General features: G+C 45.1%; 1 protein-coding gene across 4 annotated transcripts in view; it reads right to left on the bottom strand.

Moving 5' to 3' along the window:
- Positions 1–2,185: 2,185 nt before the first annotated feature.
- AMOTL1 (angiomotin like 1) overlaps positions 2,186–24,635 on the bottom strand; it is a 74,498-nt gene continuing 52,048 nt past the window's right edge. For all 4 annotated transcript variants that reach the window (XM_030234419.2, XM_050970985.1, XM_050970988.1 and 1 more), the window contains 7 exons: positions 19,430–19,575; positions 13,512–13,661; positions 9,895–10,085; positions 8,456–8,581; positions 6,998–7,224; positions 6,065–6,334; positions 2,186–5,131 (listed from right to left, as the gene is read on the bottom strand). In XM_030234419.2, the coding sequence (XP_030090279.2) occupies positions 5,028–5,131; positions 6,065–6,334; positions 6,998–7,224; positions 8,456–8,581; positions 9,895–10,085; positions 13,512–13,661; positions 19,430–19,575 (1,214 nt within the window). In that variant the 3' untranslated portion in view covers positions 2,186–5,027. The remainder of the gene's footprint in view (positions 5,132–6,064; positions 6,335–6,997; positions 7,225–8,455; positions 8,582–9,894; positions 10,086–13,511; positions 13,662–19,429; positions 19,576–24,635) is intronic.

Here is a 24,635-nt window from a genome sequence, read left to right as displayed (position 1 = left end):
GGGTTACTCTGGAAAATATGCACACTGATATTTTGTTCATCTAAAGCTGAAGTGGTCGGTATGAAAGAAAATAGCTTGTGGTCTTCATACCTCGAGTCAATGAATTCCTGGGCCTTTTATAGCTCAGGAATGCTGGGCACTCGTGTTTGGTTTTACAAGGCTTCGAAGCCGCAGCTTAAGGTCTGGATGAACATTAATCACAGCGGCACGATGGCAGCTGCTTGTGTTTTTACCCCTTTCTCAGGTGAGACTGCGCTGTGGACACTGTGCCCTGTTTCCCCCACTTGCTTTGGTTTGCAGAGAGGGGGTTACTACCTTCAGGCTCACCTACCTGACCCAGAGTGGTCAAGGAACACGCTCAAGACCAGCCCAGTTTGTTGGACTGCATCCAGACTCCAGACTGGGGATCCTGATGACAAGCAGGATCCTGGAAGCATCCTTCCTGCCAGGGAGTGAGATCTGAACTTTTCATGTTTCACTGCAATGTACTTTAAGTCCAGACCCAGAGGGTATTTAAAGGTGTCTGAAATCACAGCTTTTCCCCAAGAATGCACCTCACTGCTGTTTTTATGTTTATGGGAGGAGAAAAGCCCTGAAAAAGGTAACAAACCAGCACAGAAGAGATGACACAGCTGCACAGTGCACTGAATCCAAGTGAATCCTGAAAAGGTCTTGTAGTTTTGGATTGGACTAGATTTCTGAATGCTTCTAAATGGCAATCTTGCTAATATTTTTAGCTCTTCTGAGCCCTTTCTTTACACACTGCAGGTCTGCTACTTACTTTTGGAATAATGGACTTTAATGTTTAATCAAACTGACTCTGGAAGTTTGCTTCTTTGCATGTTTATTCCTGACATTAAAGTGCAAAATATATTTAACCTGCAGACAGTGTTACAGTGACATTCTGGTTTTGGCCAGAGCATCTCTGGTGAAGACACAACCCCAAAGTAGAATAAGCCCCCGCCTTGTTATACCTGAACACACCTGGCTATGAGGATTTTCCCATCCTGATATTGATTTGGCCTCTGTTAGTTTCCTTTTCTTCCATGGCCTTGAAAAACAAGATATATGCCAAATTTTACTGAAAGATCTTGACTTGAAGGAAGTCAAAAAGCCACAATCTCAGCTATCACCAAACTTTGTTCTTGGCACAAAAAATACTGCCAGCTGCCATATCTTGAAGATGGAGTGATCAGATGGGTCAGGCCGACCTGTGCTTGCATGAGGAACACAGGGTGCTGGGATCTGGGTCAGCAAACTTCTCCTCAAGCTTCTCCAACCCCCCTGGATCTTTGCTGACACACTCCTGCTCAGGACAGGTCGTTTCTTTTCAATTGTGCAAGGATCTGGGGAGAGAAGATTGGGACAGGCAGAGAACTCATAGGAGAGAGAGGTCCTTAGTGGCATTCATGCCTTTCATGCCTGCAGCTCCCTGGGACCTGATTCAGGAATTTTTTAACAGACACTTTCAAGAGCATGTGAGAGCCTGCTGAGCAAACCTCCTTAACTCAGAGCCAGACACTTGGCTCACTTTTGCTCCCTTCCCCCCATTTATTTCAGTTGCATAAACAAACATAGGAAAAATATTTCTACCAGGCTGGAGCACTCCCCTTGCCAGCACTACAGCATGCAATGGGATCTGATCTTTATTCCTTATTGAGCACAGTATATAATTCAAGAACATCTAGATATAAAAGATATTTAGGTACCTCACTCACACTGATCCAACATCTGTCAAATAAAGAAGCCCCAGACCCTCAAGAATAAATTAAAAAAAAAAATCAGTGGGAGTTCTATGCTTAGCAGGAACATGGGACTAAAAAAATATCCATATCTTCACCAAAGTATCTCGTTAAGTCTCCCCTCTCATTTCCTTCCAGTGAAGACAATCACACTAAAATCATATCTCTTCTTGATCATCTCTAAAATCATGCTCTTCTTGCTTGGGCAAGCTCACAGTTTGATCCTCTGCCTTGGAGACCCACAGATTTCATGCCCATGTACCCCTACTGGTGTCACCTGCTGTGGGGCCTTTCATTAACACCTGTGAAAAATGGAGAAGATACAACCTTTAAAGCCCCTGAGGTATCCCCTCTTAGTCTTAGCACATTGTTTGCAAAGCCTCAAGAATTTTTTTTAAGTTCTTTCTTCTGGAGGACTGAATGTATTCACACTGGAAAAGTGAGAAAATAAACATGTTTATACATTTATTATCTACAATAGTAAGGCACAAATTTAAACAGCAAAGAATAAGAAATCTTTGGCTGACCAACAATATCAACATTTGCTGGGGGTGACACATAACATCCTTCATTTCCCCCCCTATGTACAAATAACTCTCCAGCTGTAAAACACTGTACACAAACTTCTCTATACAACCAACAACAATAAAAAATGACAGTATTTTACAACTAGTTACCACTGACATCACCTGGAATGGCTACAGCACAGTTTCCCAAAAACACAAAACAGTTCAAAGAGCTGGGAAAGCCAGCACAAATAAGAGCTGGGCCGCTCTGCTCAGCGGGGCTGACATATGGCAGTAGTACTCCACCCAAGTCCTGCTAGTGCTTGGGCTGGAGGGAGACACACCACTCCTCCAGACCTTCTCTCCAGGAAAACTAACATCTCTTGAGTTCAAGAGAATTGGTGAGAATTTGGTTTATTTGAGCTGTTGCATAAACACTGTCTCTAACAGTTTCCTATATCTGGGGCAGCATCAAGTGTAAAGCCAGCTTTGGACAGCAGAAAACTGAGAGACTGTGGTCTCCCCAAGGAGGAGTGCTGTACTATAGCTGACTTGGAGAAATCGAGCTGAACCACTACCAAACATAACTGAGAGCTGATCCGTGCTGATCCAGCACTGTTTCTCTTGGATGCCTCACTGTCTGCCTGCACACAACTTACTGAAGAGTTTCAGCAAAAGAAATATTACAGCTGGTAACAAAATGCTTAGGGACTTCCAAGCACCTGGGTATCCTTATTTCTTGGACAAAAAGTGATGCAATTAAAAATTCACCAACATTTTACTTGCATTCCCTTGATTTGTCTTTCTCCTGCCCCATTCCTACCACAGATGCTTGAGGAAGGGCCACAGAAGTGGGTCAGTGGTGATGTCACACGCGGTCCCGGCTTTTATGCAAACAATTACAACGTTTAAATTAACTTTAGAAGAAAAAAAATTATCTTACAAGGCATATATTAAGCTGTATAACATCTTCCAAAGGTTTTACACCTTTGGTTTCACAATGCAAAGCTGCTAATACTTGAAACACACGGTTTTCTTCCTGCACAACCTACCTACTACTACTTTGTTTAACAAGTGCGAAACTCAGAAAGAGAGTGACAAACGTCTAATTCTAGGTACACGCAAAACTAAGTGCATAGCTTTAACATAGCAATTCTGTTCTTTTTAAAAACAAAAGGTATCAGCCAGGCAGTACTGAGCACAAGGCTCTGGCCTGTGAAGGCTTTGAGTTCACAAGGGCTACAGTTTTTTGGCAAAAGCAGAGCTTAAAATGCCTGGTGTCCTCAACAGTCAAGGGCTCTGATTTGTCACCTATGGGAAGAGGTGACCTTGAGCCAGCCCTGAGTGCACGATTACTTCTAGCACCCATCACTTTTCCACTCTGGGCAGCTTCACATTAGATCCCATCCCTCCTTTTCCCAAGGCCAAGCTCTCCTTAAAGTGCACCACAAGGCTCAGGAACTGCAAAGCCAATACAGAAAAGCCTCGCAGAGGAAAATTTCCCCACCGGCATGTGCAGTGCATGAAGCCACGAGTAACACAGCGGGTGAGCTGGCTGCCTCTTACTGAATTCAGGGACAAAGCTGAAAATAAGAAATGTTCCACCCTGGGTAAAATAAGGTGAAAAGAAACCACAGCTCAGCACAGAAAACACATGATGCTCACGTACTGCTTTGCAGTTAAACCCTTCCCCACCTGCTCCTGCACTCCTTAATGTCTAGTCCAACATCAGCTGGAACAGCAGGTTTGGTGCTCAAAGAAGCTAGGATTTGGCTGTAAGAATTGAAAGTAAGGAAAAATCTTGTTCTTACCACAAATACACTGATTCTTCAAATATGATGAAGTAGTGCCCAGAAAGAGGTATCTTCTGATCTCACATGGCAACCCAGCTTAACTCCTCTAAAAACAAACCCATACAGCTCCCCTCTGAGGGAACTCTATAACTCACAGCTCTTTAGGGAGCTGTTGGGATCCTACCCCAACTTTCCCTCCTGAAACTTTCCTATGGTTACAACAGGGTTTGCTTCAGCAGGGTCCCCCACTCCCCCTTCTACATTCATCCACCAGAATTCCAGCCAACAACTGCTCCTATCAAAAAAAGAAGTCTCAGCAAGCGCTGAGGTTGCCAGACATGAATATTTGTACTGTAAATTCAGCTCCAAGAGAAATACTTGTTCAGCCAGGAAAGAGGCACCTGACCTGCCTGCCCAGGAAAGCCACACCAATGCCACTTCAAACAAATACTTACAAGAACCTGCCGTGTACATCTACAGACCAATTATTCACAAAAATCAAGAAGTGAAAATTTTGAGACTGAAACCTCTGAGAAATGCATTGATACTGAGGAAGATGCAGTTTTTCCTGGATTATTCAGAAACTTTCTCTGGCCTCCAAAGAGACAGGATTTCACTCCCTGTCCTGGTTGCAGAGGCAGGAAAACAGAGCAGCAGCGTGCAACCAGTCTGTAACTTCACTACTTTCTCTTTATGCCAGAAAACACAGTTTCCTTTTTCCTCAACAGTCCCCTTCTCACACCACTTTCCATTTTCAACAACCCTTTCTGTTCAGAAAATGTCAGACGTTCATTTCATCACTCCTCTTCAGTGCTCTTGACTTCTCGCCTGGTGAAAAAGTCTCAACTTGTCAGACTCTAGCTTCAGTTTGGGAATAAACTTTGTCTTTTTTCAGACTCTCAGGGTTAGTTTTCAAGGTTGGCACACCGAGGACCATCTTGGGCCTGTCTGTACACACACAAAACCCCAGAGATGCTGTCCTCTGCTCAGATGAGGACTTCCATCATGTCTGTGTCTGGAAACTCAGGCTTGTGGAGCAGGCTGCTCACTCTGCCTTTGCTGTCAGGCAGCTTCCCATGGCTGGAGTTCTCTGCAATGGAAAGAAGGGAAAGTTGGTCTTCAGTCTAAATTCAAGTTGTTCAAAGCAAATATCAACCCATTCCTTGAAGGTGGGGCATGTATTACCTGTACACCCGACATACTGAAAGCCATATTTGCTCAGGACACTAAGAATGTGTGATGCTCAATTCCCCGCACAATGACAGCGGGTACGTCAGTGTGCACAGACCCTGAGATGGTAGTTAAGAGATACACACCAACGAACCTCTTTAGGAAAAACCATAGAATGGACTGGGTTGGAAGGGATGCTAAAGACCATCTAGTTCTGTGATAGGCGGCCCTTTTAATGATACACAGCATGTTTGCAGAGGGAAAACTTGCTTTTGGGAGGAGATGAATGTGTAAGAAACAGGCTGTTTCAAAATAATGTGCATAAAATAAATGTCTCCTTTGCTAGGGCTACAAACCAGCAGTTTCCACCTTTCAAAAATAACTAAAATTGTACTTCTTCAACTCTCCTAAAAAAAAAGATCTTCACTTTCTCCTTCCTATTCCCCCCAGCTTTTCTTTACAAATTAGTGAGAAAATGGTGTTTTAACCAACTATGGTTTCAGTTGAAAAAAAAGAGAAGAGTTTGAGTATGTGAGCAGGTGTGGAGTGTTTTCAAGGTGTGAAATTCTACAGTTTTATATCTAGCAGCATAAATTATTGCAAATTCTGCCTGCCACAGACAAACGGAGCTTTACAGAAGCTGCTGAGCACAAAGTTCTGCAAAGCCACCCTGGGCAGCCTTAGAAAGTTCTCTCTTTTAGTTTCCTTGAAGAAACCTCCACCATACCTTACAAACTGTGGCAGCATCACATACCCACACCTTGCCCCCATTAATAGTGATGTATCTCTGGGAATTGCTGATAGCCCTGGGGGTGCTGACATTTTGCACTGACAGGGATCTGGCAGAGCTCACCCAGTTTCTCGCTGGCCACTCGTGTCCCCAGGGGCCGTGGGGCTGGGCTGTGTGATGGGGTGGTACCCAGGCGTCCCCGGCCGGGGAAGGAGGCAGTGGCAGGCCAGAAGAGCTCCGCGGTTTTGTCTGTCTGGGTGCTGCTGTCTTTGCTGCCTGTCTTTGCATGGGAGGCTGCCGGCACTGGGACGGGCATGCAAGACAAGGAGGGCAAAGGTGGAGGCAGAGAGGGGCCTGATGGGTGGTCATGGTGCTCCTTTCCCAAGAGCAGCCCTGAAAACACACAGAGGTCAGTAACATCCTAGCTCAAACGCACGTGCTGTCCCACATCCCACCCTAGAGCTACAAGATGCTGGGCTCCAGTCGTTTAATTTGGCTTAGCTTTTCCCCTTGATGCTGCTTTTTCTGGCATTCACATGGTACTTTCCTACAAAATAGTTTTTTGAAAACAGCTTCCCTTCCCTGCCTCCCCTCCTGCACACCCATCCCAGTGGCACTCCCGACACTGCCGTGCACACCTCCACACCCCTATCCTATGTGGCCCCAAACAACAGGCAGTCCTGCACTGATTTTTCCATTTATCTGCCACATTATATCATGCTGTCCTATACAAAGGGATCCTCACCCTCTTGATTAACTTTATTCAGGCCTTATTTCTAGTCCAAATTTGTTATTTACTCCCATATAGTTGCAAACATTATGTGCTTGTATCTAGGAGGTCTTCCCTCGACTATGGCTTTCTATAATCAGTGCAGAATGATTTAATATGATAAAAGAATGACTGATTTTTGTGACTTAAGCACAAGGACACACATTCTGCCCATGGCAAGTGCTCTGGAAATAATCTGTCAGGGCAATGTGCGCCAAGGCACTTTTGCTAAACTCAAGCAGAAGGATTAGCATGAAGTGATGGATGAACCAAAAGGCAGAACTCACCTATGCTTCCCTTCCAGAGCTTTTCTTCCTTCCTCTCCTCAGCTATCTGGTTGCTGGTGAGTGAGGTCTGGCGCGAGTGCGCGCCTGCAGCAGCGGCGATGGAGGGCACGGAGCGAGCCGGTCGCAGGCTGGCGCTGTCAGCTTTGCCAGGGTCCTTCCGCGACCGCTGCTGAAGGACCTTGATCATGGCATCCTTCTCAATTATTTTGGCGTGGAGATTCTTTATTCTGCCAAAATATGAATGCTCTGTTTACAGGAATGGAATAAACATTCATATGGGCAGGTCTCCACACCTGGAGGCAGCAGGGAGGTGCCCAGGCAGATGCCCTGCTGCTCTGTCCTCTCTGCTTTTGGATACTTGGGCAGGACAGCTCCTGGCAGTTCATCCAAGGATAACCATGCACTTCAAAACAGACAGCATTTCTAGCTATTAAGCCAAAACTTTTCTGCAGGGTTAACTGAACCCAATTATGCTACGGTTTTACTAACCCAGCAGGAGCAGTGGGCAGTATCCTGACCAGGCTGCACATTGCTACCTTTACAATACAAACACATAGGCAATTTTCACCCCTGTAACATATTGGGACCAAATCTGGAAACTATGCTTTGGCAGACTGAGTTAACCCCAGGATTCAGGTCTGTTGTCAGCTGGAGTAAAGACCTGCTGAAGGGAGTTCCTTTTGGTTTCTCTAAGAGGTGGTCTGGGCTCTTCCTTCTCCCTCACTGCTGCAAAAACAATCAGCACATGGTTTCAGAACTGAGCAAAGCTCACTACTTCTCTCATACAGACCCTGAAGACTCTCAAATCACTAAAAAAAGTGGGATTATCTGAACTCCTCTCCAGGAATTATTAACACCAAGCCATACTAAACAACTACAAAACTATATTTTTCAAAAATTTATACACTTTGACAGTAAAATGACTAGCCTGACTGTGCTGTACAATATATAATACAATGCAGGTGCATTTTGTGAAGCAGTGAAAGTATTAGTTTTCATCATCACACATTTAATGAGCAATTTAAATGTAGATGCTAATCTATATTTATGAAGGCAGTAGCAAAACTCCACTACTTCCGTGGAAGCAGGATTAGCTCGCATCTGTGAGTGAAAAACAAAACCCAAACCCAGTAAAAACAATCACATTTATTTTCCATAAATACAACAAATACACATTTTTTATAAAAGTGTCTGCAAATTTGTGTCCTTGTATGCCAGACTACTTTTAATAGTGGAACAGCCTCTGCTTAGTAAAAATGTTGGGTTTGCCACAGAAGGCTTAACAGGAAGGTAGGGAGGAAGTTATGACAACAATTCTTTAATCCCTATTTGAATGCTGAAGAGCAAAACTAAGTCAGAGTGAAGCCAAGCCCATCCTTGGAACAGAAGGACATCCTGGTTTATCTGAACCCAACCCCAACACCACAACAAGCAGGAATGGCAAGGCATATCCCTTACGTGTACTCCATGTCCTGGCAGCGGCGGTTGGCTTGCACGATCTCCTCCTCCTCCTGCCAGCCCCGCACCTCCAGTGCCGTCTCGCCGTAGCTGCCATTGTGTGAGTGGCTCGGGGCCGAGGCATCCCTGGCAAAGAGGTTCACCATGGTCAGTCAGCTCCTGAGACTGTGAGGCTGGCTTTTGCAAGTGAGATTGAAACTTGCAAAGAAAACCCCAAACCCATGTTCAAAGAGCAAGCCAGCAATGTTGTCCATCAAGCGGATGGATACCTGGCATCGGGCATCCTGTTGCAGGCTACTCTTGGCTTGGGCTGGGTCATTGATGCCATTCATTTAACTGGGTTAAAGGAACAGAGAGCATGCTGGAATCATGGGTGACCCATACAGGGATAACAGCCACCCAGAAGGATAGGGTCAGACATCAGAGGGACCCACTCACCAGATCCCAAGTCAACAAGACTACATCAAGAACCAGTAACAAAGCTCTACACGTTGGAAGTTGAAAAACAGCACAGTTAATTGCTGACTAGACTGGAGTGCGAAAGGAAAGTCCATCCTGAGTCACACATCTAAACTCATTTCAAAGGGAAAACTCACTTTAGGATGTTTCCTGGGGATTTGGTTCCTAAGAAACTGAGTTGAGAAGTTAACTATCCCATCCTCCTGATCACTGGGAGGTGTCACTGCCTTTTGTGCTTTTGGCCACCACGCTTTGACACAGACAAACTGGAAACAGACATTCCAGACATATGCAATGTGAATGGGAAAGGTTTTATACCAGGGCGTGACAGGAATGGCTGAGGGGAGGAAGCTAGTTCAGACCAGGGAAAATACAACAGGGAATATCTGTCTTCCAATATTTACAAGGCTGTTTAAACATCAGCAGTGGTCAGCTGTTCATCCTGTATGCTTGGAAAGCGCAAGAATCAATGCAGATAATTGGCAGTGAAGAAGTTTAGCTTAGCTATCAGGAAAAACATTTTAGTTTGAAGATTAATGAAGTGGTGAAAAGGGTTATTTAGGCAATAAAATTTCCCTTACTACAGGTTTTTAAAACTAGGTTAAACAGTCTTGTTGCAGGCCATGGGATGGGTGCAGCTATATACCATGTCCCTGCTCACTCCGCCAGGGTACTGGGAGGAGCTGCTTTACCTGTGCTGTGTAATTTGGCACCTTGAGACTCCCAGAGGCCATTGCTTCAATCTGATGCCTAGATTTGATAAACTTTTGGACCCAGTCAGAAGGATAAATCCTGTCTCAAGCAGGAGACAGGATTTATCTCACTGACATGACACCCAGGAGAAGTACATTAACCCTGGCAGTGTGACTCAGCAGGGCAAGACAAGCAACATCCAGCCTTAAGAGAACACCCATTCTGTACTATTTTGCCATGCTTTCCATGGTGAACAGAGCTGCCTGCTTGCAGCAAGGTCATCTTACCTCTCCGTGGCAGCCGTGGCTGCAGCATTCATGGCAAAGTGCCGGATCGTACTCTCCTCCAGATACTTCTGCTCCCACTTGGTCATGTCAGCCTCCAAGGCCAGGATCCTTTCCTCCTTCTCCCGCACCAGCTCCATGAGAGCTGGGGCATTATGCTCCGGAAGGCTGCTTGCCTGGTAGCTGCCCTGCCTCTGCCAGTGGAAACAGTGACAGATATTCATGCCCTGCCAAGCATGGCGTGCTGACCCTTTTTTCCTCAGTTTTCTGGCACATGCAAAGACATCCCCATGTCTTTTGACAGGGGCAGGTGGAAATCCCAGGCTAAACCCCTTAGCTTGCAGGAGAACAGGCACGTTGACCTATGTGCAACCGTAGCACATGCTTCCCCAGAGCGTGCTGATAGAAGCAGGGATTAGGCTGCTACCCTGGATATGCAGAGATTTCCTGGGATATCCCAAGCCAAGGGAAAAAGTAGGAAAAAAAGTTGATAGGAAAAGAAGCAATGAAGCTTTAAAAGATATTCTTCTTGCTGGGACTTCATGCCCATGGCTGGGCAGTGCTAAATATGGACCGGCAGTTATTACCAGAGGGTTTATATATTAAAGCTGAAAAAAAGCACCTTGAGACCTAGTTACATGTACCCTGTTTAAAACAGCAGCTGGGAAAATATCCCAGCCATGCATTTAAGCTTGTCCCTTCTGGCACATTAGTTCTTTTGTGCCCTCAGGGCATGCTTTCCATGGTGTAACAGCTAACTTTCTAACTAGAGGGGCAGAAGATTCCCAGGCACCTGTGGGGTGGCTCCCATGGGATGCATAACTCTTCCCATCTATGCTGCAAGTGCTTGTCCAGGCAGGATTTATTCCACCCAGTTACAGCACTTTAATTTAAGTCCCCTAAGCAGCATGGGTAGCTATCCTGAGCTCCTCTCACAGCTGATAGGGAGGCAGAGGGAGATCCAGTCTTTGGCACAGCAGAGGGATGAGTGCACAATGCGGGGAGAGGCATGAAGCTCTGGGAGAACTCAGTAGAAATAAATTAATTTTTAAAAATATTCAAGAGGTTTGTTATACTCCATGGTGAACAGTATTGTGCTGAAGAGGAGACTATGTCTCTGGAGCACTGGCTTCTCATTCATGCTGCACCTTGAAGTTCCACTGGCAAAGCTGTACCACTGAAACTAGAGGTACCAGGGAAGGGCTGCTGCCTTTGCCTCTGGTGCAGTAACAACATGCTTGGAAGATGCTTTCGAGAAATGCAGTATGGAGCAGCCCTTGGGAACAATGGCTGTGACTGCTCCTGCAAAAATATTGTCAAACCTCTGTCAGGAAGACAGTATTTTGGAAGCGTGGGCCTGATTTACAAATGGTATCTTGAGATATCATGGGAGCTTGTAATCTTCTGAGTCAAAACATCTGCCAGCCCTGCACACTGAGCCTGCAGTGCTGTCTGAAAGGGTTTGTTTATTGGTCCCAATTCGTGCGTCAGTGATAAGGAAGATTTGCCATTTGTACTCAGCTACCAGCAAGCCAGAGAAGCAGAGATTCTGGTCCACTGTTTCTTTGTGTGCTGAGTCCCTTCTGCTCACTCTGGCAAAAATGAGAAAAGAAAATCATCTTTTTTTCTCTGCAATGAGAAAATGTTTCAGTAGCTATACTATATTCAGTAGCTATATACTATAACTCTGATTACTTAGAGAAGACAGCTCTGAAGCAAAAAACTGAGGTATTTTGATGTAAATAGATTCTCTGCAACATTGTGGCTCATAAACAAACAGTACAGATAAAAATAGTAAAAATATCCCAATGCTTTCTCCCAAAGCTTATAGGTGAGACAAGAAGTTAGGAGTTATCTTACCTCTTAAAACTGACTAGATAGAATGGGTGCAGGCATTTGAAAATTATGTCAACCCAACAGCAATTGCTAATTACGGTGCCAAAAATTTTTAAAAACAAACAATCTGTAAATTACAGAATTTTCTGCCAAAATGAACAGACATAGCCTGAACTCGCAAGACAGGGATTTCAGCAACAGTCCATCCCTGTTACTTAATATATCAATCTGTCTCTGTACCCCAGCTGTAGTTCTAGTTTTACATTCACTTGAATTTTAATTGTATTTTTCTCAGATATTCTTTTCTCAAATGGCCTTATCATGTTAAATTCTACATAATTCCTTTGTTAAACTGGAAGAGAGCTGGCTAAGGGGGAACTCAGAAGACCTGAACACCAAGCCTGTGGTGGACTGGGCAAGAAAGACTTAAAACACTTCTATGGCAGCAAGAAGGAGTAGAGACGAAAGAGAAGGGTCTGCAGGGAGCAGCAGCAGAGTGATACCTTGGGCAGGGTGCTGGGGGACCTGCTCTGCCCTGGGGCTGCCAGAAGGAAGGGGATGCTCTCAGGTCTGGCTGCTTCATGACTCTGCAAACTCCTGACACTGACCCTGACCGTAGAGCTATTTCCCAAAGGCATCCTGCCAGCAGGATCAGCCCCTCTGCTTTCTGGCAGCAGGAGCTCTGTGTAACAGCTGCTTTGGTGTCCACTAATGGCTTATAAATAAGGAAAGGTTATAGTAGCAGATGCGTGTGATGACAGATATGGGTGAGTGCTTCAAGAGTTTCAAGAGCATCATGCTCTGCTTATGTTGCTGGTTTTTCCCCAAGCCGTAGTTTGATACATTTAGCATATCTGCTCACTCTCCTCCAGGGCCAATGCCCATGTATTTGGCATTTGGTGCGGGCTGCAGCCTGGAAATTCTCCCAGCAACCCCCTCATTTTTTTTCCTTTTCAAGATGACTGGACTTTATGACTTAGGGATGAAGGTGTTATAACAAAGGAGAAAATGTGCATAAAATACAAGCATAGCAATACCCCTCTAATGACACAGGGCAGCTGAAAAACAAGGGGACACACACAGAAATTCAAAGCTATACTCCTAGCCCATTCTGAACTGGACTGGTGTATAAATAATTTATTGTCTGAAGATGATATCACTTGGCTTCAGATCTGTCATGGGTTGAAGTTTCTGTGAACCACATACATCAAGCTTTGCACAGAACAAATATGAGCCTAGATCTTGCTCCTGTCAGATCCCACATCATCCCACTTGGCCTTTTCAATGAAACATCGGCTAAAATTTTTGGGGTGAATCTCACATGTACTGCACCCTTCCTCTCCTCCTGTGTGGAGCTGTTTTTTGTACAATCTGTCATTGCTAGAGAGAGAAATATGGAAGGACATTTTCCCCTGCCTGCCCTTGGGCAAGGGAGCCAGGACATCTCAGCTCAGCAGCAGACAGGGCTCAACTGTATCCAGAGCCCCACAGCAGAATGGCCCCATCCTGCAGCCAGTGATTTGAGTTGCAAGGTACCTTCAAAGATCAGCTAAATCCAGCCCTCCTGTCCTGGGCAGGGAAAACTTCATGAGTTCAAAGGCCCATCCAACATTATCTTGAATGCTTCCAGTGATCAATGACCCAAAGGAATGGTTTAGGAGGAAAGCCCAACAACCCCAATCCAAAGACAAGGTGTCACCTGGCGGGGCTGCAAGTGACCATCTCTATTCAAATCAACTCCAAGGGCCTGTGCTGGATTCCTGCCCATATCCCCCTGTGCTCACCTGCTGCATCCTCAGTGAGTCCAGCTCTCTCTCCAGGCGTGTGCGCAGCCGCCGCTCCATCTGCTCCCTCTTCTCACAGGCTGCCTGCAGCTGTGTCAGCGCCTGCTGCAGCTTCTCCACCTTCTCCACGTAGGCCTGCTTCCTGCGCAGCTGTGGGGCACAGGGGTCAGCAGTCTGCAGGGCACTGTACCCCACCCTGGGCCACTGGGACCCCTGTGCACTCGCAGGCACACACTGAGCTTGAGAATGGCTTTGGTCATTTGGTTCCAAGAGTTTCTCTAGGGAAAGGATGGTGTCTCTTTGATGGGCAGAGAATGCACAGCAGGCATTGCTGGGGCATAGCTACCCTTTTTGGAAGGAATGCCCAGATCTTCCACCCACTGGGGATCTGCTAACCATGAACCCCCCAGGCCATTTCTAAGCAAGAGCTGTCATGTTGGTGGACACTCTTTGGGAAAACACTCAGGACAGACCCAGTTAAGAGGAATTCCCGTGGGTTTTATTGACTGCTGACACTCAGCACACTGCCTGCACCGAAACAGAGGGGTTCTTTCTTCACTCCTGCATACTTGCTTAACACAGGTGGAAAAAATGGAGTGCCAGCAGCCAGGAGCACTTCACCTACTCTATTCTGCTCACAAGCTTGTGCATAGTGATCTGTAGATGGGATGTCCTGACAGCTAAAGCCAGGCTCTCTTTACATCTATAATGTAATTACTGAAGGGCAAAACATGACACAAGGATTTTGCAATGCAGGGTTTTACAGCCAGAGATTGCTCAAGCAGCAAACCCCAAAAGGGGTACAAATTCCTCTTCTGTCACCCTCAATCCATCCATGTCACAGGTGAAGTGAAATACAGGCTTGCTCAGAGCAAAAGCATAGCCTGGTCTAAACAAACCTCCCTAACGCCTGGCACCAACAACTGGCAGAGTGACCTCCTTAGCCCTGATGCAATCTAGGGTAATGCTTACAGCTCCCTGGGCTTTCCCTGAAAATTAATGAGATTATAAACCCCACTAGTCTCTGGCAGCAGCATGAAGACTGCATTCCTTAGGAGCTCACAACTTGGCAAGACCCACACAGCAGAGGCTTCTTATTGAAAGTGCTATTTTGGCAGTAGGAAGGTGTTTGTGTCACCTCCAGCCACACCAGCATGGATAGAGAGGGTTAGGGAGCTCCCCGAGGGTCTCTCTTTGGCAGCAGACCTCATCTGCTCTCCCGTGTCCTGCCAAATGCTGCAGGTTCCATCTGTATCACAGCAGCCGCAACTTGGCTTTGGAGCAGCCCAGGGTTCACACTCACACACCTCTGTCCTTGTGGGTGAGGCACACACAAGGCACACACAGTGCCCACCACTGCCTTTGAAAACAATTTTGCAGGAGAGATTCCACAAGACAGTTCTCACAAGTTTATAGGGATATTCTCAAGCCAATTCTGACTTTTCTAGTCTGCATGTAGATTCATAAACAAAAAAAAAAAAAAATCACCTATGCATTTAAAACACAGAGCATAAAATATTGTAATTCATATTAATTTGGGTTGCCAGTGAAGCATGGATCCATAAGGGAAGGATGGCTAAAATCAGAGACACGTGATGCTAAGCTCCAACACCTCACAGACACACAGACTCCAAAAAAACCCAAAACTGGATGGCAACTGGAGAGGTACCAATCCATCCTCCTGCTGCATGGTAGGATCAACTGTACATAAAACCTGGCACATATTTCTATAAGCTGTTTACAAAATCACCCAGGGATAAGAATTACAGGACCTATCCCTGCAAACTACTTCACAGCTTATTTTGCTTTACTGCCAGAAAACTTTTACCCTAATGCCTAATCTGGCTTTCTCTTATGCAATTTAAGCAAATTACTTCTTGTTCTGTTTCCAAACTGTGATCTACCAGAGCAAGAAGCATTTAATTAAACAATTCACTTTTTCACCAGATCAGGAAACTTGCCTGAACACTGCCCTTGTCCTGGGGATTAGGAAAAAAAAGATGAAGAAGAGCTAACGCTAAAAGGAGATCATCCTAGCAAATAAATCTGAGTAAAGATGAGTGGATCTTGGAAAAATATCTGTGCTAGAAATGTAACTCCAGTTTGAACAACTGAATTCTACAGATACGAGATTTGAATGAAAGACTGTAAGAGATGGAGAATCCACTCTCACTCTAAGTAGATTGTTTCAGTGTTCTTTTCTCTTAACTCTTTATTTTCACCCTGATTTGTTCAGCTTCAGCCTCCTAACATTGCATCTCATTATTTCCTCTTATGTTAAACATTTAATCTCTCTACAGCAACCCTTCATCATGGATGCATAAAGGAGAGCAGTGTATATTGTCTACTTCGACTTCAGCAGGGCTCACGATACTGTCTCTCGCAACATTCTCATGGGAAAACTCAGGAACCATGGATGAGTGGACAGTGAGGAGGATAAAGAATTGGCTGAACAGCAGATCCCAGGTGGCACAGGGTCTGGTTGGAGGCTTGTCACTAGTGGTGTCCCCCAAGGTACAATACTGGGGCCAGCTTTGTAAACCTATCAATCAATGACTTGAGTGAAGGCGCAGGTGTCTCCTCAGCAAGTTGCCTGCAGACACAGAGCTGGGAGGAGCTGCTGATACCCCAGAGGGCTGTGCAGCCCTCCAGAAGGACCTTGACAGGCTGGAGAGATGGGCACAGAGGAACCTTCTGAAATTCAACAGGGGAAAATAAGAGCCCTGCACCTGGGGAGAAATAACCCCATACTTTGGTACAGGATGGGGGCTGACCTGCTGGAACCAGCTCTGCAGAGAAGGACCTGAGGGTTCTTTACTATGTGGGGGACCGAGCACTGGGACAGATTGACCAGAGAGGTTGTGGAGCCTCCCTCGCTGTAGATAATCAAGAACCATCTGGACACAATCCTGTGCCATGTGCTCTAGGATGACCCTGCTTGAGCAGGGCAGTTGGACCAGAAGACCCACTGTAGTTCCTTCTAATCATAACCATTCAGTGATTCATGTTCGTGGGCACAGACGGAAGCCCAGACAGCTTTTCACTTTAATTCTTCCCAGCAAAGAACAGCTTTTGGACCCCAAATAAATTGTACAGCTACTTTCTGAGCCCTCTCCAATTATTCAGTTTTCTATTCAAAGCATGGAACAGACACATGATTCCAGCAGCAGTCTCCTAAATGACATGTGGTAATAATACCACCTACACATTTTGAATTAAATCCTTCTACCAGCAGGCACTCAAGGATAATGCAGATTTATATAGAACACTATCTTATGTTAATTCAACTTAGTAGCTACTGCTTATTTCTCAAGGCTTGATTTAAAGTGCTGTTAATTACATGCTAGTGGTAGAAGAAATCTGGGCAGATTTACAAAGCAGTGTATGAGCTAGAGCTCTGTTAACAATAATAACAGTCATTTTGATTTGACTGAATTTGAGTTTTCCTCAATATATTCCAAATTATAGTAAAAATCCCTGGCTTAAAATGAAGATTTGTCACTGCAGCTTATCTTCTGCATGTGTCTAATTAAGATCCAGAAACACTGGAGACTGTTGAAAAGGTGCTCTGCTTCAGCCATGAAAACAGGGCAAAAGGGAAAGTGAGTGCTGGAGCTCGGGCACATGCTGGCAGCCTCGGACTTACTGCAGTTCACTCAAGCTGCCTTGAACAATTAAAACACAGCAGCTGGGCTAAAACTCATTTGAATTGCCCCTAGAATGAAAAAAGAAGTTAAAAAGTACCAGATCAACATGGGTTTGTCAGGCTGAGGACTGATATACTCTGGCAAATACCAATGCATCACTTTCATATACATCACCTCTGAAACCTACCATGCCCAGGGCAGGAGATTATCACCTCTGTAACACCTACAGTGCCCCAGGCAGGAATTTACCACCTCCATAACTCCTCCCATGCCCTAGGCAGGTTAGGAGCAACCTAGAGGGGAACATCTAACCTCTGCTCAGCTGTACCAGTGCACAATCCAGGATCCAGCAGAGGCACATTTTTATTGAATGACTAGACTAAAACCTGACTACTGCCAAGCTCTTAGAGCCCTAAGGCTGCAAACATATTTACTACAACACAGCAGGCACAAGGTAGGTTCTTGAACCACCTGCCTGGAGATCACTGTATAGTCTCTAGTCAGCAAGTCAATATTACCTGCCAGTACCACACTGACAGTCTGTGGACCAGACACAAGCTAAACACTCTTTCTTCCCATCCCCTGCATGATGCCATGAGTGTAGAAGCAGGCATTGCCACCTAAACCATTCCTTTATTCAGCCCTTTGTAATGAAATGCCCACAGAAAACCTCAGGTTGCCTTTCAGCCAAAAAGCATCAGGTGAATTATGTACAGATTAAAGATATGCTGGCTCCTGCAGCTACCCCAAAGGGACTGCCCCAAATACACCCAGATGGTGAGCAAGCTTTAGCCTAACTAACAAAGGAGCAGTTAAACTTAACGTGATCCTCTTCTTGCTGCTGAGTGCATCCATCCAAGGAAATGTTTCTAAACAGGGAGTCAGAATGGGCCATTGGTCAGGTACAAACCAGCAACGTCTTCAGCACTCACATACAGCACTTTAAATCTTTCAGACTCTAAGTAACCATTGGTTTAGCCTAACAGGGAGTCTGTCATTGTCATTTTACTGTCAATAAAAAACATTCAAAAACCACAGAGGTCATTTCTTCCTTCATCTTTCCAAGACAATGAATGGCACTTAAGTTAATTGCAAGCATTTGGGAAAGGCTTTCTCTGCTCCCCACAAGACCCCTTTCATCCTCGCTCCCCTGGCCAGCCCTGGGAAGGGAGCAGGTGGAAAATGAGGTTCTGAAGGGGAACAGAGCTGCCCAAGATCCTGCCAACAGTCTGTGCCACAGTCTGAACCTCAACCTAATCTGCTAGGGCAGGGGGGTCATCAACAGCCTTCCTGTCACCAATGACGTGGCCACTTAGGCAGTAAAGATCAGGTTCCTTTTAGTTCCCATAAAACATTCTCCCTCTGTTAGTCTCAGGAATAGAGATTTTAGGGGTCTGAAAGGTCAAAAAGGCCTGTTTTGACAGTTTTACCCAATCTGCTAGCATGCATAGACTTTCAACTAGTTACTAGATCCACACCTCCTGATTTGAAGGTCCTTAAGGAATACAATAAATTGAGACTTTCTTCACCAGTAATGGAGAACTGATAATGTCACTCCTGATATAGTTAAAACTGAACATTATTTCCACTATGAATTTCTCTAGTTTCAGCTTCCAACTACTGGGTATTGTTCTGTCTGTCAGTTTAAAGAGCGCCCTGTGCATGGGATTCTGCTTGCTCTCTGAATACCTATTTTTATTATCAGGCTTATATGATTACTTATTGGGATTCTTGCACTTCTTGGGTCTCATGGTATGATAGGTTCTCTTCAACTCTCAAGTATAACCTGTAGCTCTAAGTCCTGGTCAGTCAGTCTGCTTCCAGCCAGATCAGCCAGATATTGTAAGATGAGAAGTCACCAAGTCCTGCACTGCTGTGTGCATCTCAAAAGCTTCCTGGTATTCTTTGGTGAGAAATGGGATGCACTAACACCACATGTCTCTATCACAGTCCCAGGCCAGTGAGTTGTCAGTTTTTTATTCAATTTTTCTGCTAAATCCTACCATTTCCTCAGCCACCAGCAAGTTAAATTTAATCTTGTTCCTGGTTCCATGTTGAAGGCTTTGCTCTAGACACAACTATGGCCTCCTTTGCTTGCTTGTTTGGCTCAGTATTATGTAACTACACCTTTTCTCTATAAAAGGGCAAGTGCAAGGGAAACAGAAAGACCCAGCACCCTGTGGGTAGAAGAGAATCAGGACTTGGATGGAGAAAGGTCTAACCATGAGCCATGGTTATCCTCAGAGCACAGAAATATTGCCCATGCCTCACCTCCTCTTCCAGCTTGATAACCTTGGCTTGTGCATTGTTTAGGGCCTGGTCAAGGATTTCGATGTGCCTCCGCTGGTCCTCATTGGCTGAACGCACAGCTGCCAGCTCCATCTCCAACTTTTCCTTCTCCTTCAAATTCTCTTTGTCTGAAAGACAAGAACAAGAGCCACTCTGTGAGGACAGCTCACAGACCACACACCAGATGTAAGCTGTCACCTCCCTAGGATAACAAAAATTCTGAAAAGCAGCAGAGAGCCTTCACAACACAGTGCTGAGACACAGCGGGCAAGGAGCTCCTACTGCCAGGGCTCAGCCCCTCAGTGCCCAGCCTTACACCAGCAGCAGAGACCAGGGGCAGCTTGGGCTGCATCTGCACCAGCAGAGCTTGTGGTCCCCAGCACTCCTTCACAGCTTTCCATTCTGCTGAACTGCTAGCACATCCCCCAGAAACATTTTGGCTTGCACCAGCTACTCCTTTTTTACACTACACCCTGCATCAAGAGCTGCTTATAGCTGCCACCTTCAATTCTGCTGCCTTCTGTAATGGGCAAGAAACCTCAGCCCCATGGATGTGGGCTGTGCTGAGCCTCGTGCTTTTGATTTGCAAAGATGGAGACCATGACACACAGAAAATTTGAAGAAGCCAAATAGTAAACACAAATCTGTGCTGGACAGCCTGAAAATGGAAAGAGGGGAAAACAGCAACAAAGAATATGATGGAGGCCTCTGTACACACTTCCTCTGGCCATGCAGAGAAAAGGGAGGCTGTGGGAGCCATTTCAGGCCTATGGGGCCCCTGGGTGACCTTCCAGACCTGCAGGACTTAAGGATTCAGTGACCAGTGCTCCCCTTCTGTTAAGCATTACAAGTGAGACTAAAGCATGTAGATAACCTCTGTGCTGAAAATCATCCCTTTTTTGGGTAAGATTTAAAACAACAGTAAAAAAATAAACAACTGGCTAAATTCAGTCTGCTCTGCTCACATCTTTGTCTTCAGCAACAAATTGCAGGCCCACCATTGACTTTGCTGGCAAGCTGCCTGGGGAAATGCTTGGCTCCATCTGCTTCTGCCCTGATGGTGCTGAGAAGCCATTTCTGGGAACACAAGTGTCACAGACAAATCACTGGATCCCTGATGTCAGAACACAAACAGTTAATGACTAGAGTGAGCAGGGGATCGAGGTTTCTTTCAGTGACATCTGAAATTTCAAAATCTGGCCTTTGTTCTGAATGACAACAAAAATAGATACTTGGAAAACCTCCAGGAAGGAAAACTTCCTCCAAAAATTTATTTGGCATCAATTAAATGTTGTTTTGATTTTTGATTTTTAAAACAAAGCATTACATAATTTATTATTTTTTAACTGAAGTGAAAAGTTGTTTCAAAAACACTGAAAAATGGGAAACCTGTCCCAAACATCCAGTCCATGCCATCTTAATGTGGCCACTCAAGCTGGCAGCCCAACCATCCACCTTCCCCAAGGGGGGGGTCAGACAACTTCTCATGGCCAAAGTCATTCCACTTTAGACCTAAACTATCCCCAGCAGGGCCACATTCTTCCTTAGTGTGAGGTGGGATGAGAGCAGGTTTAATTCACACACCATCAGCAGGTGCCTGCAGCAAGGTGAGATGGACACAAGCTGAGCCATGTGTACAAGGCAAAAGTGGATGAGGTGAGCTCAAACCCACCCACCTGTCTTCTCATTTATCCTAAAAGGAGGAACTCAGCTCCTCATAAAAACTGCTGGCAGCAATACCCTCATGCTGGTCCCTGCAAAGCCCACAGGCAAAGCCCAGTGAGTGCTGTGAACACCACACCACTGACTGCAACCATGAGCCATCTTGGGATGATAGTGGCCTTCCTCTTCCCTTTTGGGCATGGGATTTTATATTAGACATGCAGACCTCTTCCTTCAATGCAAAAATATTTACTTCAATCAGATTAGCCAGAAGGAACATTAGTATCTATTGTAGAAGAGTGTAAATCTGGGCAAATTATCAGGGAGCTAATGTCATTAGAGGGTGAGGAAGCCGGAAGATGAATGCTATTTCAGCCCTCCACTCCACCACCTCATGCTGGGGCTACACATGCTCTGCTCTGGATTTGAAACCTGTGTTTCACGTTACACATCAGGAGAACATAGCAAAACAGTTATTGGGATCTTCATTTTCAACTTCCATTCATGGAGCTTGAAGTCCTCAGCCTACTCTGTTGCATTGTGCTTTCTATCCTGCCAAAAGAGGACAAATTATACACAAATACACAAAATAATCACCACTAGAAAGCTGGCAAGAAAAATTTCCTGAACAGCTCTCAACACTTCTCCATGTCACCTTCATCCTGTAAAATCCTAGAAGTACATTTTATAAGTTCTTTACTTGCATTAATTTTTTGTGATGAAGGACTTAGTTGAACATACTTAAAATTCTCTTCAAGTGCAAACAAAGTATCCTTAAAGTCTAAAAACACTGTTTTACTGCACTACCCTTGCATACACCTTTTTAACTAATAATAACTATTTCTGTGTTCTGCTGGATCACTGCCATACCCCATTACAGAAGAGTTCCCAAAAGGCTTCACTGTTGCAGTTCACAGCAACAGTTGTAATCTCACATCTTTCTACAGACTGCCTCTGACTGTTGTACCTCCACACACTGTGGATATTACACTTGTGTTCTGGCTAGGTAGAGGAAAGGGGATGAAGCAAGGAGGCTGCTTCAGTACTTCTCAAACAGGCTTTCTGACTTGTCAGGCTGGGCAAGTGCATCAAAAGTAGACAAGTCTGGAATCTGCTTTGAAATGGAAACTTTAGACAAAAAGATACAGGCATGAGATGACACAGACTCAGTGTAACTCAGATGTGACCCCCACCTTAGCACACATTACATCCAAGTATCGACTTATTTGACCATCTCAATACATCCCAAGTTGATTTTTGCCTTGCTCTGATGCTGCAGAGTGGCAACATGGACGTATTTTAAAGACAGTCCTTGCTACTACAAAATGACCACTGCTAGCAGAAGAAAATGTATCAAATTACAGCAGCCGGAGACTAATTTGGCTGCAAGAGATTTCCTGCAAACAAGAGTGGTTCCCATAGCATATCCCTTGCAGCACTTCCAATAATTTCACTTATGCAGGTTTTCATTTCCCAGTGGTGGCTCTTCACTCACAGCTGTTAATTCCACAGATGCCTTCCAGTGACCATGCCTTTCCTCAGTGAAAACTGAGGGACTTCCTTAGCCTCTTGTCACTCTTGCAGCTCCTGACATGGCAAGTGTGTGGAGGAGCTCTGCCATCTGCCATCCCTGGTCATAGGTGTACACCATGGCAGCTGCTGCCAGTCACCCTTGGACCAGCTGATGCACCAGGATGGGGCACAAGAGTCACCTCTCCTGCTCACCTAGATCAAGCTGTGTCCCAGCCAACTCCAGTGGCCCAACCTTCCCAAACAGCCATGGCTGTGAGACAGGGGATCAAGAGCAGGATGGGCCCTCCTGCTCTGAAAGCCTCCCCAGACTGACTGTCATAAGGAATCTGAAATGAGGACAGGACCTTGTTGCCTGCTCCAAAGACCTCTCAGCAGCTGGTATCCACCCCATAATAATAAGCAAAATAAATAATTCAGTATTTACACCAAGCAGCCAAACAGGAGAAGGTTTTCCACAGCTTTACTAAATTCTCTATACATCAAATAGGGCCAGGTTGCCAGGCCCAGACATTTCCCTGCAGCAGAGCTACTGTCCATCTGTCGAAGCCTCACTCAGTCCTCTGCAGCTGTGGTTTGATGCTGACAAAGCTGGGCCAAAGGAGGCCTGGAGCAGCAATGCATATTATTTCCTGATTATTTCCAGTCTGGAAATGGGAACATTTCTTTGCCTGGGATATTTGGGACAGAGATATATGCACAAGTTCATGGCACATGAACTGAACACTCCTACAAAATGTAAGGCTCTATCAACACACTGCTAAAACTGTCCCTGTATCCCTACTAACAGATGCAGAGCCATGTGGATGGGCACAGATCTCAATCTGTCTCAGACACCTGAAAAAACAGTGCTCTCACAGTTCAGAAATCCAAAAAAACACACAGAAATCTCACACTCCACCAAAACATTTTTTTCCCAAGATATGAGGATAATAAGCTGCATTGTAAGCTTTCTCTCAGCCCTATGCCCTTGAAACCATCCTCAATCTTCCTGCCTCTTCCTTTCCACAGCATCTCTCAGCCTCCTCCTAAATGTTTCTTCTCTTGCCTGTATGGGCCCATACGCCTCCATCAGTCGCTGCTTCATGGCTTTGCTTAAAAAACCCCATTCCCTGACAAAACATCACATAATCATCTTTAAACTAATACAGTGTGAGTATTTTCCAGACTTGTCTAGCACTCAATACTTAGAGGCATGTGGCCTGGCTTTGTCTGTTACTACTGCAAAGAATAAGATTCTGCTAATGGAAAGCTCTGCAAGGAACTGAGAAATGATCCTTGAACATCCTGCCTTGCCAGATTTCTTTTTCTGGGAGTTTTTCCCAATACTGGAGTTTTACCATAGAAAAATTGATATGCACTATTACCAGCCTCAAGAATCTTATCTTTCTTTCTTCACCTCATCACCAGAGTGGCTTAAAAATAACAACTTTTAGGAAACTGTGGATGTTGGAGTCTCCTTATATAACTTGGGTCATGTTTCCAAGCTGTCTTCCAAAAACATAGGAACTAGAAATCTGCTTTTGCTTTCCTAATGAAAATTTACATTTGCATATACTAACCTGCATTTACTTAATAACCTTCGTAATAAAACCAAAACATCACCTTCACAACAAACCTTTTTCTCTTCTTGTAAAATGACTATTTCAATCTCAGTGTATATAAAGCAGCTAAAACTCAGTTTCCTTCTTCTCAGTTTTCTGCCTGTGCATCCCATTAAGAGACATGAGGAAGATACAAACTGTGCTTGCAAAAACCCCCAGGTCAGCAGTGAGGTACAACTGAACCCCAGGCACAGTCTGCCCCAGTGGAGGACTCAGACACACAACAAACATCAGGGTATAAATGCAGTGAGCAAGGGAGGATTTCCAAGCAGAACCTTTTATGGACTCTGAGAGGGGTGTTTGTTAGGCAGACACTCTGATATCGAGGTCAGTACTGTGCATGTCCCAGCAGCCCAAAGAACATGACTGAAGAGGACCTGCTTTACATGTGT

Source organism: Serinus canaria, chromosome 1 (assembly GCF_022539315.1).
Source record: "Serinus canaria isolate serCan28SL12 chromosome 1, serCan2020, whole genome shotgun sequence".
Lineage (NCBI taxonomy): Eukaryota > Metazoa > Chordata > Aves > Passeriformes > Fringillidae > Serinus > Serinus canaria.
Note: the sequence above shows the minus strand (reverse complement) of the source record. Positions and strands in the feature narration are given on the sequence as shown.